This window comes from Hyperolius riggenbachi, chromosome 2 (genome assembly GCF_040937935.1).
Source record: "Hyperolius riggenbachi isolate aHypRig1 chromosome 2, aHypRig1.pri, whole genome shotgun sequence".
Lineage (NCBI taxonomy): Eukaryota > Metazoa > Chordata > Amphibia > Anura > Hyperoliidae > Hyperolius > Hyperolius riggenbachi.
Genome location: NC_090647.1, coordinates 85,180,378 through 85,197,081, shown reverse-complemented (window position 1 = coordinate 85,197,081; position 16,704 = coordinate 85,180,378). Strand labels below are relative to the sequence as shown.

At 41.5% G+C, this 16,704-nt stretch overlaps 1 protein-coding gene across 2 annotated transcripts in view; it reads left to right on the top strand.

The window, feature by feature from the left end:
* The window catches only part of FLT3 (fms related receptor tyrosine kinase 3), a 175,854-nt gene that overhangs the window by 81,202 nt on the left and 77,948 nt on the right, over window positions 1-16,704 (top strand). For both annotated transcript variants that reach the window (XM_068267000.1, XM_068267001.1), the window contains 3 exons: window positions 1,102-1,226; window positions 5,486-5,636; window positions 10,696-10,864. In XM_068267000.1, coding sequence (XP_068123101.1) covers window positions 1,102-1,226; window positions 5,486-5,636; window positions 10,696-10,864 — 445 coding nt within the window. The remainder of the gene's footprint in view (window positions 1-1,101; window positions 1,227-5,485; window positions 5,637-10,695; window positions 10,865-16,704) is intronic.

The window sequence follows — 16,704 nt, the reverse complement described above, 5'->3', positions numbered from 1 at the left end:
GGTGAGCGCAGACTGTTTTATATGATGCTGATTTTGTGAAGACGTGGCTTTTCTTGCATATATTGGTGGATTATGCCAAGAGACTATACATTTAAAGAACACTGAGTCAAGGTTTATTGTGTAAACAGGGGACCATATATTTGGAAGAATATTCAGTGAAAAGTTTATTGTGTCAACTGACATATATGTAGTGTTGTGGATACTGTGACCTTGAATAAGTACATTACCTACCTTAGATGAGCGCAGACTATAGTGCATTTAATATTCAATTAAGGGTGTACCCCCTGATGGTATTGCGCACCTAAGCCTTTTTTATTCATCTTATTGTTCATCTTAGAGATCATTTTTTGGATTCTGACTGTAGGGAGGAGCGCAAGGCCACTAGGGAATACGCCATGTATTTGCCTGACAGGGCAGGCACGAGTGCCTGTTTTTCGCCACGAACTATTCGCTAGGCGAACCATTCAGTCCACCTCTACTAACAACTAATCCCTCCTATAACTGTTAAGAGAGGTGCCTAACCACTTAATAAAAACAATTATACTGTTTGTGTGAAGCCTGGGCTGAAATATTGTCCTGTAACAGTTGCAATGGTCAATACAGACCAAATAAAAACAAATACAGCTTAATTATCTCATGAACAGCACCTGCCAAGTCATTGTTATGCTATTCAGGCAACGTTTGATATATTAATCAGTAGTGCTTATTTAGGTGTTAAAATTACCATACATCCCTGTCTTAATCGAACTAGCAGTTGCTAAGAATTCCACAAAGCACAGACTGCTAAGAAAAGCTCATTGATGCCCCCTTGGCGCCCTCTCAAGCAGCTGCCACCCCAGGCATCTTCCTGTTTTGTCAATGCCTAAAAATGGCCCTGGGATGACAGAGGAAGAGACCCCTTTGAGAGACAGAGTAGTAGAGCCTCTTGGGGGGGAGGGGGGTAGAAGGGAAGAGACCATTGAAGGAGAGAGGGGAAGCTATGTTTGGGGACAGACAGCGAAAATATTTCTAGGGACAGAGGGGGAGAGCCCTTTGTGGATGGAGGGGGGGGGAGACCTTTAAGGGACAGTCAAACTAGTTTTAACACTTTTTTTTTTCTAGATCTAACATCTGAACAAAGCCACCCTGAAGTTCTTATAAAAACTGGAGAGCCTCTTGTTATACGGTGCTATGCCCGCTATAGAAGTTATGAGTTTTCCATTGAGTGGGACACAGAAACGCAAAAGGTAGGCTGCATTTGCGTACAAGTTATACATCGTTTTAAATATTGGGACATAACTTGAAATCATGGTGGCCCATGTACAGACATAGAGTGCTCACAGTACCATGTTACACAGACATTCAGTGACCACAGTACCATGTTACACAGACTCAGTGACCACAGTACCATATTACACAGACTCAGTGACCACAGTACCATGTTACACAGACATAAAGTGACCACAGTAATATGTTACACAGACATAGAGTGACCACAGTAATATGTTACACAGACATAGAGTGACCACAGTAATATGTTACACAGACAAGGAGTGACCACAGTACCATGTTACACAGACAAGGAGTGACCACAGTACCATGTTACACAGACATAAAGTGTCCATAGTAATATGTTACACAGACATAAAGTGACTACAGTAATATGTTACACAGACAAATAGTGACAACAGTAATATGTTACACAGACATAGAGTGACCACAGTAATATGTTACACAGACAAGGAGTGACCACAGTACCATGTTAAACAGACAAGGAGTGACCACAGTACTATGTTACACATAGAGTAACCACAGTACCATGCTATACAGACTCAGTGCCCACAGTACCATGTTACACAGACAAGGAGTGACCACAGTACCATGTTACACAGATGTGGAGTGACCACAGTACCATGCTATACAGACTCAGTGCCCACAGTACTATGTTACACAGACGTGGAGTGACCACTGGCCCTTAACTGGCTTTCTTTTTTCCACGTTAGCATAAAATTGTGGCTTTTGATGTACCCAAGAAACAGGTAAATTAAGAAAATAATAGGCGGCATCAGTAATGGGTCCGGTGGCTCATATGAAGTCAACTATGTTGTATGTTTTTTTTCAATAATTAATTGAGATCACTTTAACATGAAAGTTTATTTCTACTGATCGGTATAAAATAAATGAATAATTCCGCTGTGATTCTATGTAATGTTATCATGCAAAAAGAAAACTTCAAAGAGCTGGATGTTTTTTATGGGCGCTGTACAAGGAACTTGCTGTAAAAAGTACAGACTGTTCTGATAGCAATGGAAAATGCAAAACTGGCTATATTAGCAAAACCAAAACAGAAGAAAAACTGACTAATGCCCAGTGCTGGTAACACTGAAACGGGGAGACGGTTCATTCATCTTTGGCTGGGCTGTGTTATATTCATCCAATTTATAGGGAAAAATCTACTTGCTTAGATTTTTCTGATTAACCATCATTTTGGCTCTTTATAAATCAATAGTAATAATTCTTCACTTGATAAGTCAGCACATATTTCCAACTGCTTCCCCTCTCACTCTTCCATGGCCTAATAACATTGAACAGTATGATTTACTTACTTTTGGCTGCTATTGGTGGCCCTAGAACACAAGAAAGGCACATTTAATGGATAACCTCAGTTTGCAAAGATGGATTACGATGTAATAGGGCCTTAGGCAACTTAGTACATTTGGAGCCCCCTTGTGGTCCTTTTGGTAAGCTAAAGTGGAGAGAGGTCAGAGAAGGTGGCAGGTGGGCTCTCTGACACCCACTAGGCCCCAAGCATCTGCCTAGGCTGCCTGTTGGATTATCCTGTTCTGAGAGTTTCCATGCTAAACCCCCTTAAAGGATACCCGAAGAGACATGTGACATGATGAGATAGATGTGTGTATGTACAGCACCAAGCACACTAATAACTGTGCTGTGTTCCTTTTTTTTCTTTCTCTGTCTGAAATAGTTAAATATCAGGTATGTAAGTGGCTGACTCAGTCCTCAGGAAGTCCTCAGGAAGTGACTACAGCGTGACCCTCACTAATAAGAAATTCCAACTATAAAACACTTTCCTAGCAGAAAATGGCTTCTGAGACCAAGAAAAAGATAAAAAGGGGAATTTCTTATCAGTGAGGGGTCACACTGTAGTCACTTCCTGTCTGAATCAGGACTGAGTCAGCCACTTATATACCTTATATTTAACTCTTTCAGGCAGAGAAAGAAAAAAAAGGAACACAGCATAGTTATTTGTGTGCTAGGCACTGTACATACACATGTCTATCTCATCTCACATGTCACTTCGGGTATTCTTTAACCATTTCTGCCCCCCGGATGTGAAGCTCACGTCTGGACGGCTGCTCTGCTGCGGTGCCGTGCTTCGGCACGCTCCCGCGCGCGATCGCGGGCACGCCCCCGTGCTGTCCCCCGGTAGCCCTGGGATCAGTGAAAGGGAACATGGTTCCCGATCACCGATCCGTGTCCCCAGCAGAAAAACTGAAGCGCTCTTACAAGAGGCTTCAGTCTTTCTGCACGTAAAATTTTCCGTGTCCCCCTTGTGGTTCCAGTTAGCGAGAAGCACAAGGAGGAAAAAAAAAACTAAATCATCTTGTGGCCAAATAGTAAAACTACATCTACATATTTTTTACATTACAATTTACACATATAATAACATTAAAAATTAACTGTTTATTTCCCACACCAAAATATTACCCCCATTTTTAATTAAAATTAAAAAAAATTTTCTTATTAATCCTGTTAAAATGCATTTATAAAAAAATAATTCTTAGCAAAATGTACCACCCAAAGAAAGCCTAATTAGTGGCGGAAAAAACAAGATATAGATCAATAAATTGTGATATGTAGTGATAAAGTTATTAGCGAATGAATGGGAGGTGAAAATTGCTCTGAAGGTGAAAAATCCCCGCGGACTGAAATGGTTAAAGTAAACCTGAGGCAAACCTAAGGTTAAAAAACCTTCCCGTGTCCACCTGGAGACCACAGCGGCGGCCCGGGACCCTCTTGATGATTGCGACTGGCCCCCTCTTCATGCACGAGTGCAGCCTTACGGTCAGTGGCGTAGCTAAGGAGCTGTGGGCCCTGATGCAAGAAATACAATGGGGCCCCCCCCAAGCACTCTATACATAACAATTGATGCAGCGCATCAAACCCTGCCAATGGCAACTACATTGTCAGAGGTGCGTGAAGGGGATGGGAAGCAGTGTGTTAATGATTACCACTATTCAAAGTATCTATAGAAGTTATTATTATAAGCACAGGACCAACAGAGAGTTAATACTGTGGTTGAGGGAGGGCCCCTCGGGGCCCCTCTGGCCCAAGGGCCCCGATGCGGTCGCAACCTCTGCACCCTCTATTGCTACGCCCCTGCTTACGGTGCCCATGTGAGTAGGCTGTCCCTGGTGCAGTAGCACAGAGCCGTTCATGTACAAGCGGCTCCAGCTTACTGTACAGGCATGGCCATACTTGGGCAGGAGCATTACGGCCGGGCTCATGCACAAAGCAGAATACGGTCTTAATCACAAATCCAACAAGCCGGGAGTATCTGTTTCTTTTATATTAGGTTCGCCTCAGGTACACTTTAAGGTGGTAACACACGATACATTATTATATATGTTTTTTTATTCAAGAATTACAATCGTTTTCTCCAGTTGATTGTCATTTTCAAAAAAATCTGACCAATGCATCACACGTAATGTATATATTAAACTTTTCCCCAGTTATTTAAAAATATTGGGTCTACAAATCAAAAAAATTTACAATCTATCGTACACCATTCAATTTTCTGAAAAATTGATGAGAATTTTTGGCCGACTTGTGTGTGGCCAACTTAAAGTGATCCCGAGGTGAGAGGGATATGGAGGCTGCTATTTCTTTTAAGCAATACCAGTTGCCTGACAGTCCTGATCTTCTGCCTCTAATGCCTAGTACACACAATGAGATTTTCAGGCAGATTTCCTGCCTGATCGATTATTATCAACATGTCCGATGTGATTTTGATCGATTTTCCGATCGATTTTCCCTTCACTTCTATGGAAAATCGATCAAGAAAATCGATCGAAATCAGATCAGATATGTTGAACATGTTGAAAATAATCGATCTGGCAAGAAATCTGCCTGAAAATCTCACTGCGTGTATGCTTGTTTCTGGTGTATTTCAGACACTACTGCAGCCAGATAGATCAGCAGGGCTGCCAGGCAACTGGTATTGTTTAAAAGGACTGCCTGGTTATTAATATGTTTGGCACTGTACATACACATGTTTATCTCATCATGTCCCATCATCCTCAAGCACACTTTAAATACACAGAAGAAGAGACGTGATGTAGCATATGAAGAATTTTTCAAATTTTACAAGTACATGTGTCTGGATTTTAAAGACTTAAAAATACCTATTTTTCAATATGCTTTCTAAGATGATAATGTGGCCAAAGCTTGTGAATAACCATGCTTTATTGTGCCTGTGTTCATGCAGATGACGACATTTGAACAAAGTACCAATGAGGGTGGTTCAATGCTAAGAGTGTTATTTGCATCATCTGAGAAGATAAGAGGAGGACAAAACCGCAATCTCACCTGTACATCAACAGCCCATAAAAACAAGATGGCACCTCTGACACTGCTAGGTAGGAATCCAGGTTACCTCATGATAATATCTCTAAAATCTATCTCTCGGGCGATATTTTCAAACCTTCTTCTCATTCATTCAGTCGACTCCGACTCTTCGTGACCATGTGTACGTCCGCATGTCTCTGTCAGCCAGTGTTTCTTTCAGCTGTTGCATAGGCATGTTCATAACGTCACATATGTTGTCTATCTATCTTAGCCTCTTTTACCCTAAGTTTTTCCAAGCATCAAGGATTTTTCCAAACAACCTGTCTTCTCATTATACAACCAAAGTATTTGAGTTTTAATAGTAGTATCAGCCCTTCTAGTGAACAGACTGGCCTTATTTCTTTAAGTATTTGCTGGTTAGATCTTCTGGCAGTCCAGGGAACTCTCAGTAGCTTTCTCCACACCCACAGTTCAAACGCATCAGTTTTTCTACACATGGCCTTATTTATAGTACAATTTTCACAGTCATATGTTACTACTGGGAGGACCATAGCTTTAATAATCCTTTGTTGGTAAAGTTATATCTTTATCTATTACTATCTTGTTCAAACTTGCCTGGATGAAAACTCTGGAGACAAAGTTAATTTGATATGGGCCGTTGGGCTTGATCCAATTCACTTTGGCCCATATGCAATTCACTTTTTCAACTGAGTTTTCGCCTAGGTGATATTTTCACAAGTTGTCATAAAATGCCCTTTAAGCCACCAGCATGCAAGAAAATACTCAAAATAAATTTAATAGTCCTTTTTCCACAAACTTTTGGGTACTTTTTCAATTGTAAAATGCTGAAAAGTTACTTTAAAGAGAAGATGAAAATTATCTCCTAGGAGAAAACTCAGGTGAAAAAGTGAATTGCATATGGCCCTTTGTCTCCTAAGTTTACTCGTAGGTGATATTTTCATGCCACCGTAGGCCGCGAGGTCCCCTGGCGTCCTCCTGGCTCATTTGCGGGTCCCGCCGTGATGACGCGGCCGGAGTCATCACGGCAGGACCAGCAGAAGAGCCAGGAGGACGGTTTTCTAACTCTGAACTGCGCATGCGCAGTACTGTCACACCGGCCGCCTTGATGAAGCATTCAAATCCAGGAAGTGCCGGCCCCCGGGTGTCACCGGTAACGGAGCCACCAGCGGGACCCACAGAAGAGCCAGGAGGATGACAGGGGACCTCGCGGCCTACGGTGGGCTGGAGGAAGCCCCAGGTAAGTGAAAGTTTTGATTTACAGTTCTGGTCAGGGTCCCTTTAAGTTAACTTTTAAACTCGGGATTTACGATCTCTCCATGTCAGCCTGAGTCCTAGTTATGTGAGGGTTAAGTAAACAAAAGACCTTACTTATTTATTATAAATTAGCAAGAAGTTTTGAATCGGGATGATATCATCCTGTATGCAGGAATTGAGTTGGAAGAAGGCTTACATCCTTGCAATAACCCCTTTGATCTCCTGTTGTAATTATGGCACCTGAATGACATTTATTTGCATTTGCCAATCTATGGACCTCCTTCTGATGCTCAATGCATATAAGCTGTCTGTTCTAACGTTTTGTCAGCATAGAGGAATAGAGTCTGAAGAAGGGTGATTAGCCGGAAGCTTACTTTTCTAAGTTAGCCAATAAATGGTATCATCCTTCCTGATTCAAAACGTCCTGTGTCTTTTAAATGAAATGGATGTACAAGGAGTATTCAAGTGTGAGAAACCTCCGACTATGATGGTCCCCTCTGAAAAATTCTTCTGTGAACAAGGCAGAGCATTGACTGAGAAGTGCAAGCGAGGATTGGGGTTTCTCATGTACGGCTCCTTGCGGGAATAAACCTTGGTTGTTAGTAGTTGGCCCCCACCCCCCCCAGCTCTGGGCCCCCCTGTGATCGCAGCTGCTGCTCCCCTTTAGTTGCGCTCCTGAGGTCAAGTGCTCTTAAATCAAATCTGCTTTTTTCAGCTTTTGATGGAAACTAAGGGTATGAAACACCTGTTTGCTTAGCAGTCTATGGGGTTGATTCACTATTACAATAGCTCCCCTTACTGCACGCTTAGCATGCCTTATCAGAGTTAACATGCCTTATCAGAGTTAATGTGCCTTATCAGAGTAGCATAGTGAGCGGGGATAATGTCCTTTAAAGTGATTGGATCCGCAGGGGCTCAGGGAAGAACAAGTGGAGCTCTAGTCAATGCCAATCAGCAGGCATAAGTTCGTAGCACTCGCTATGCTACTCTGATAAGTCACATTAACTCTGATAAGGCGTGCAGTAAGGGGAGCTATAGTGATAGTGAATCAACTCCAATATTTCTGGTAGAATGCAGTGATTTTTGTAAAGGACAACTGAAGTGAGAAGAATAAGGAGGCTGCCATTTTTATTTCCATTTGAGCAATACTAGTTACCTGGCAACCCTGTTGATGTATTTGGCTCCAGTAATGTCTGAATAACACCAGTAACACCATAATGTCTGAATAACACCAGAAACAAGCATGCAGCTAATCTTGTCAGATCTGAAGATAATGTCAGAAACACCTGAGCTGCATATTCTGGTTCAGGGTCTATAGAGGCAGAAGATCAGGGGGACAGCCAGGCAACTGGTATTGCTTAAGGAAATACATATGGCAGCCTCCATATCCCTCGCACTTCAGGTGTCCTTTAATCTCCTGGATGGACCCGAGGTGAACCTAGGGGTAAAAAAACAAATGCTTACCTAAGGATAGGGAAGCCTCTGGATCATATGGAGGCTTCCCACACTGTCCTGGCCTGGGACCCTCCTGCACAACACAAACCTGCACCTCTTCTTGCACGAGTGCGGCTGTGGGGTACCCACGCATGCACCGCCACGCCTGCACAGTAGCACGGAGCTGCTCGTACTTGAAGAAGAGTACGTTGTGGAGCTTAGAATCCAACAAACTCTTGTTGGATTCCTATGTGAGTGCCCACACTCAGCAACGGGGATCTGAGTACAGCGTGGGATGCCTTTGTAGAATCCAGAAGCTTCCCTCTTCCTAGGTAAGTATATGACTTATGACCCAAGGTTTGCCTCGGGTTCACTTTAAGCACATACAGGATTTTCTCAAAAAATTAGCATATTGTGATAAAGTTCATTATTTTCTGTAATGTACTGATAAACATTAGACTTTCATATATTTTAGATTCAAATACACACAACTGAAGTAGTTCAAGCCTTTTTTTGTTTTAATATTGATGATTTTGGCATACAGCTCATGAAAACCCAAATTTCCTATCTCAAAAAATTAGCATATTTCATCCGACCAATAAAAGAAAAGTGTTTTTAAAACAAAAAAAGTCAACCTTCAAATAATTATGTTCAGTTATGCACTCAATACGTGGTCGGGAATCCTTTTTCAGAAATGACTGCTTCAATGCGGCGTGGCATGGAGGCAATCAGCCTGTGGCACTGCTCAGGTGTTATGGAGGCCCAGGATGCTTCGATAGCAGCCTTAAGCTCATCCAGAGTGTTGGGTCTTGCGTCTCTCAACTTTCTCTTCACAATATCCCACAGATTCTCTATGGGGTTCAGGTCAGGAGAGTTGGCAGGCCAATTGAGCACAGTAATACCATGGTCAGTAAACCATTTACCAGTGGCTTTGGCACTGTGAGCAGGTGCCAGGTCGTGCTGAAAAATGAAATCTTCATCTCCATAAAGCTTTTCAGCAGATGGAAGCATGAACCCACTTTTGAACCAGAAACAGCGGCAGAAGCGCCTGACCTGGGCTACAGAGAAGCAGCACTGGACTGTTGCTCAGTGGTCCAAAGTACTTTTTTTCGGATGAAAGCAACTTTTACATGTCATTCGGAAATCAAAGTGCCAGAGTCTGGAGGAAGACTGGGGAGAGGGAAATGCCAAATTGCCTGAAGTCCAGTGTCAAGTACCCACAGTCAGTGATGGTCTGGGGTGCCATGTCAGCTGCTGGTGTTGGTCCATTGTGTTTTATCAAGGGCAGGGTCAATGCAGCTAGCTATCAGGAGATTTTGGAGCACTTCATGCTTCCATCTGCTGAAAAGCTTTATGGAGATGGAGATTTCATTTTTCAGCACGACCTGGCACCTGCTCACAGTGCCAAAACCACTGGTAAATGGTTTACTGACCATGGTATTACTGTGCTCTATTGGCCTGCCAACTCTCCTGACCTGAACCCCATAGAGAATCTGTGGGATATTGTGACGAGAAAGTTGAGAGACGCAAGACCCAACACTCTGGATGAGCTTAAGGCTGCTATCGAAGCATCCTGGGCCTCCATAACACCTGAGCAGTGCCACAGGTTGATTGCCTCCATGCCACGCCGCATTGAAGCAGTCATTTCTGAAAAAGGATTCCCGACCACGTATTGAGGGCATAACTGAACATAATTATTTGAAGGTTGACTTTTTTTGTTTTAAAAACACTTTTCTTTTATTGGTCGGATGAAATATGCTAATTTTTTGAGATAGGAAATTTGGGTTTTCATGAGCTGTATGCCAAAATCATCAATATTAAAACAAAAAAGGCTTGAACTACTTCAGTTGTGTGTATTTGAATCTAAAATATATGAAAGTCTAATGTTTATCAGTACATTACAAAAAATAAGGAACTTTATCACAATATGCTAATTTTTTTTAGAAGATCCTGTACAGGAAAGAGAAGCAAAACATAATCTTGACCTGCAAGTCAAAGCCATCCATATCTATCCATTGAACAAACTTATCACGTTTCTCCACCAGATGTGCTACACACAAGTAGCTCTGATGACCCAATGTTATTGCATTGTAGGCACCAAATCAAAACAAGCACTATTGGGGGGGGGGGGGGGGGGGTATTCTCATTGCATTCCCCTTGTTTCAAACTTGTTAGTGTTCATTGGTGCAGCATGTTTAGTCGGTCAGCAAAGACTTGTCCACATAGAGGCTGGTGGAAGTCTAATACAATGTCAGGGATGTGACAATCTTATCTTTCCTATGTGTGTGTACTGGGTTGTTTTGCAATGCATCATTAATAAATGTCCCTCGTCTGCCCTCAGTCTTTCATTCTGGACAGTTTCCATCTTGTGTGTATGAGCCTTTACAGCTGTGTTATATCACCTGTCTGGTTCCATTGTAGATAAGGGGTTCATTGACATGAATACTACAACTGAGGAGTATGACATTGACAGGAAGGAGAACCATTGCTGTGAAGTGGAGTTTAAAGCATATCCATCTGCAAGATGTGCATGGATTCACCAAGCCACACCCACACTGTGCACTGTCTATCCCAAAGACAATGGAAAAAGGTATGGTTCTATGACTCGTATAAATACATGTGTGAATGCTACCAGCAAATCTAGGTACTGGTGTACTTATACCAATTATGTTTAACCACTTCCCCTCCCCTGGGACAAGTAACTATGTCCCTGCAAATTGCCATAACTCCATGCGGGGACATAGCTACTACGTCCGTCCCCCAGCGCTCATTACCGCCCCTGATGGTTACCCACTAAATCAATGAATGGGAACTGTATTCCCATTCATTGATCTAAGTCCTCGGATAAATGACCACAACGTCTATGAGATGGTGCCGTCATTCACGAAGACCGTTCATGCATTGCTTCCTGTCTGCGTAGTAATACTATGCATAAGGAAGTCAGCCGCGAGGACATCTTGTGGCCAAATAGTAAAATTACATCTACATTTTTTTTTCAATAAAAGCCCTATTTTGACCTTATTTTATATTTTAAAAAATACATAAAGGGACTTAACTATTTTAATATGTATGTCAGGAGGGTATATTACTATTACTTTATAGATTATAGGCTTGTTATTATTAGGGATGGATGCAAAACTGAAAATATGCACCTTTATTTCCAAATAAAATATTGGCGCCATACATTGTACTAGGGAAAAATTTTACATTTCAGCCACCCGGACGTGATCCTCACATCCAGGCGGCTGCTCTGCTGCAGTGCCGCGCTTCGGCACGCTCCCGTGCGCGATCCCCCGTGCCCCCGTGCTGTCCCCCGGTAGCCCTGGGCTCAGTGAACGGGAACATGGTTCCCGATCACCGATCCATGTCCCCAGCAGAAAAACTGAAGCTCTCTTACTAGAGGCTTCAGTCTTTCTGCAAAAAAAAGTTTCCCCGTCCTTCTTGTGCTTCCGGTGATCGAGAGGCACAAGGAGAAAAAAATCAACTCAAGGTGGCCATCTTGTGGCCAAATAGTAAAACTACATCCACATACATTTTACATTAAAATGTACACATATAATAACATTAAAAATTAACTGTTTTTTTTCCCACACCAAAATATTACCCAAATAAAAATTTTAATGGAAAAAAAAAAACTACAATTAAAAAAACAAAAAACAAAACATAAATAGTTACCTAAGGGTCTGAACTTTTACATATGCACGTATACTACGAACATTTTTTTAAATTATAAGCTTGTAAATAGTGATGAACGCAAAACGGAAAAAATGCACCTTTGTTTCCAAATAAAATTTTGGCGCCATACATTGTGATAGGGACAAAATTTAAATGGTGTCATAACCAAGACAAACAGGCAAATAAAATACATAGGTTTTAATTATGGTAGCATGGATTATTTTAAAGCTATAATGGACGAAAACTGAGAAATAATGATTTTTTTCCATTTTTTTCTTATTAATCCTGTTAAAATGCATTTATAAAAAAAAATAATTCTTAGCAAAATGTACCACCCAAAGAAAGCCTAATTAGTGGCGGAAAAAACAAGATATAGATCATTAAATTGTGTCAAGTAGTGATAAAGTTATTAGCGAATGAATGGGAGGTAAAAATTGCTCTGATGCATAAGGTGAAAAATCCCTGCGGGCTGAAATGGTTAAATTAAAAATTTTAAATGTTTCAATAACCGGGACAAATGGGCAAATAAAATGTGTAGGTTTGAATTACGGTAGCATGTATTATTTTTGTTATTTTTCCTGTTAAAACACTTTTAGAATAAAATAATTCTTAGCAAAAAGTACCCCTAAAGAAAGCCTAATTAGTGGCAAAAAAACCCACAAGATATAGATTGTTTCGTTGTGATAAGTAGTAATAAAGTTATAGGCAAATAAATGGAAGGAGAGCTGACAAGGGAAAATTACTCTGGATTTTTAAGGGGAAAAACCCTTTGAGGTGAAGTTGCTAATCCCCTCCTAGCTGCCCTGGTCAATAATAGAGTTACAATCTATTACAGAGTCTGATTCTCTAACACCCTACATCACAAGTGTCAAACTCAAGGCCCTCAGGTTGAATGTGGCCCTTCTTGCTATTTTATGTGGCCCTCCAGAGTTTCAAATGTGCATTATTGTACGCAGTAAAAGAACCACAGCACACTGCCTTCCCACCCAGAGAAGCACACCGGTGAAAGTGGTCCTGGTTGAAATATTGTCAGTTTGAGGTGTGGTGCAGCTACAACCCCTGGGACCCCTCAGCAAAATGACTGTGGGCCCCTTCTTGGGAACCAAACCCTTTCATGTGGCTAGTAAAACACCCCCTCCCCCCACCACCTCACTTCACCACTATGGGGAAGTGAAGCATAGCATCTTGCCTTGGGCCACATTTCATCTTAAGCCCTTTCAGCACTGAAGTAGGTAAATATTATACTGATCCACAGCGCCCTTAGTTTAAGACTGTTCAAAAAATGTTAAATCTTAATAAACAATTTGGTCCGCGACTTAGACTATGTTTTTGGTCCCCTACAACCTAGGTTCTCAACATGCGGTACGCGTACCCCAGGGGGTACTTCTGATGGTTCCAGGGGGTACTTGGGCTTGATATAATTAACCAAGTATAACAAATTTAGAGTTTTAGAAAATGATAAATCCTATATAAACAATACCAAATTAGTATTTTAGCTAATTAAAAGCAATAGTAAATGCTTGGAAATTGTTTAGAACCAATTATTATGTACTATGATTAAAAATGTATTTGTCAAGGGGTACTTGAGATAATGTTTACTATGGCAGGGGGTACTTGGCAAGTACAGGGTTTTAAAAGGGGTACATACCAATAAAATGTTGAGAAACACTGCCCTACAACATGATTGAGTTTAACACCCCTGTCCAAGATATTAAAGCCGTGGGGGGTTCCCGGCACAGAAATAGCTGTTAGTAGAATATCGGTAAAATTACTGATATTCTTCTTTTGGGTAATTGTATTTCCTATAGTAAAATACTGGTAAATTTTACCAGTATTGCACTATTACTAAACCAAAAACTATTCTCATACAGAGCCCTCCCTCTACTGATGCCTAACCTTGACCAATCCCCCCAGTGATGCTTAACACTAACCGATCCTCCCCACCAATGCCTAACCCTAATCCCTGCACCAATGTCTAACCCTAACTGACCAGTAATATTATAATTGGGATGATGTCTTTTTTTGTAGGAGAAAGACTGAAAAAACCTTTTGTCCTTTTTGATGTGATCCACCTCACTTCAAAACAACTCACTTTATTTGTAGAAAGGACTATGGTATAAACATAAAGCACAAAATCTTGTAGGTCTTGTGGTACAAAAATATCCAAAATCTTTATTGACACAGTTACAAAATTCTTAAAAAGGAGGTCTCTGCAGGATGCTCCTCATTTGCATGAATAATCACAGGAAATTTCAGTAATTTGTAAAAAAGGCTTTCAGCAAGAAATCAATTGGCAACGACACGCTCGTTTCGGGCATATAATGCCCTTCATCAGGCCACTGTATAAGCACTTTCTACAAAAGAGATCAAAAAAAATTCCCATTAAGAAACATTAATATAATGTATTGAATAAACGAGTACCGACACCCTACAGAAGAGGTTCCAAAAAGGTGAAGGCGGAGTGTGTTCTACACAAGGCCCTAAGCAGGGTCCTCCACACTACGTCCCAGAAAATATAGTGTCCAATCCCAAAGGAAGATCATAGAAGGGTAGACATATAAAGACATCAGTCCAGGTGTAGAGAACAGTGTGGCAAGAACAACATGAGGCAGTAAATATCGGCTCAATAGCCACACTGTCAAGAATGAAATGTAGAGTATATAATATAGTCAAGACCAAATGGGGCCCACACCATAAAAAATAGCAACAACCACATGGGGCCTGTAAATATTGGTCCCCGTTGCTATACTAAAAGAGAAAGAGGCACCTATGTATATAAAGAAAAAGGCACCTAAAAGTATAAAGAAATCAATAATATACATATACACCAACCTATATATCCTGTAGGCAATACATGGCAGGAGCAAAGGGTATGACAGAAACTAGGTCTGACCAAGCAGACACATATTACACCTGGCAAAAAATATATAGAGAGTATAAACATATATAGAGGAACAGTCCGCACTCAGAGACACTGCACAATGAATATGACCAACAGCATCAATATATTGCATAAACTACATCAATTATAGGTACAGTGAGATGGCAACTGGTTAAAGTCTCTATAAAGCCTGACCATAATATGTTGAATGTGTTACAGTACTAGAGACAGTGAAGGGTCCACATGACTAACACATAGGTCGATTATGATGCCACATATAGTACCCAACATCACTAACATATAGTCCTGTCACTGCACCAAAACGAATTGATTCCTATAAAAATAGACCAAGTCTATATACACATAAGAGTCCCAGCACATAATAAAGAAAGGGATCTACAAAATATGAGACCAATACATATATGCATAGATACTTACAATCCTGATGGCAGGTGTAAAGATCACCAAGCAGCTATAGACAGGAGTGCAACTGTGTAATGGCGACTAAGCCACTTAAATACAACTACTCAGCGTCCCTGGAGCACCAGGGCGCATGACAGGAAATCATGCAGCCAATAGCAATTGGCAGCCTCAGAGGACGCAACCAGTCCGGCACTATGCGTCCAGCGTGTGCTCGTAGCCACGCTGGAGCGCAAACCGGAAGTTGTAGGCGAGGACTTCCGCCCCTGCGAACCAATTGGAGGAAGGCTGGCTGGGCACCAGGAAGTGCTCGGCTTGTATATAACCAAGCCGGAACGCACGAGTCTACATCACTGAACACAGGCCAATTGGGAATGGTGGGGGGCGTTCCCTATGCAAATAACGCCTTGATGGTGCACACCAAATATGTTACACCTCGTCTATGGCTATAGTGGAGTCCCCAAATACTATGAATTTCACAGCCCCATAAAAAAGGGAGTCTAAAAAACATCCCCCATAACGCAAATATGTGCAACTACATATATATGGATAACAGACTCTGTCACTATTTGACACTGATGGTCAATCCAAAGCATAGCTAAGCATCACAATGGAAAAATGGTCACCTCTTAAAGGGGAACATACCAATAAGTAAAAAGAGACATAAAGTCTCATTGAAAGGGGCACAAATACCCCAACCGAGAGTCCCCTAGACAGAAGTGACCATAAAATATATAGGCTAAACAGTGTCACTGAGTGCAGACTATACATATTGAAATGCCAAGTTTACCTCGTCTCCATACCATGTAGGCCCAAGGAGGGTAAGTATTGTACATTGATCGTTGTCAATTGAGGTACATCAAAGACTAAAAAAAGGGAAAGATACAGAAAAACAAGTTATTACAAGGAATGAAACAAAATACTCCTACTTAAAGCATATTACCACACATGGAGGGAAAACGACTCAGGGTCCTAAATTCTATTGTGGCTTGTATTCTACATTCATGCCATAGGGAATAAGGGTTTGTAATGATCTAATCCACTGGGCTTCCTTGTGTAACAAAAGAGCCTCCCTATCTCCACCTCGTCTAGGAGGAACAACTACCTCCAAAACGAAGAAGCGCAGTTGATTCGCCGCATGTCCTCTTTCGACAAAGTGCTGGGCTACAGGCGAGTCAATCTCAGAAATACTCAAATTTCGACGCAGGGCCACGTTGATATTGGACCTATGTTCTACTATTCTTTCCTTGACCGGCCGTGTGGTTTCACCCACATATAATTTGCCACAAGGGCATTTAATCCCATATACAACATATGGTGTAACACATGTAGCATAATGTGAAAATTTAATCTCATGACCTTTCATAGGGTGATTAAAGGTTTTACCCTTCATCACCAGCTGGCAACATGAACAGCTAAGGCAAGGAAATGTCCCCTTGCGAATAGGGGCAAGG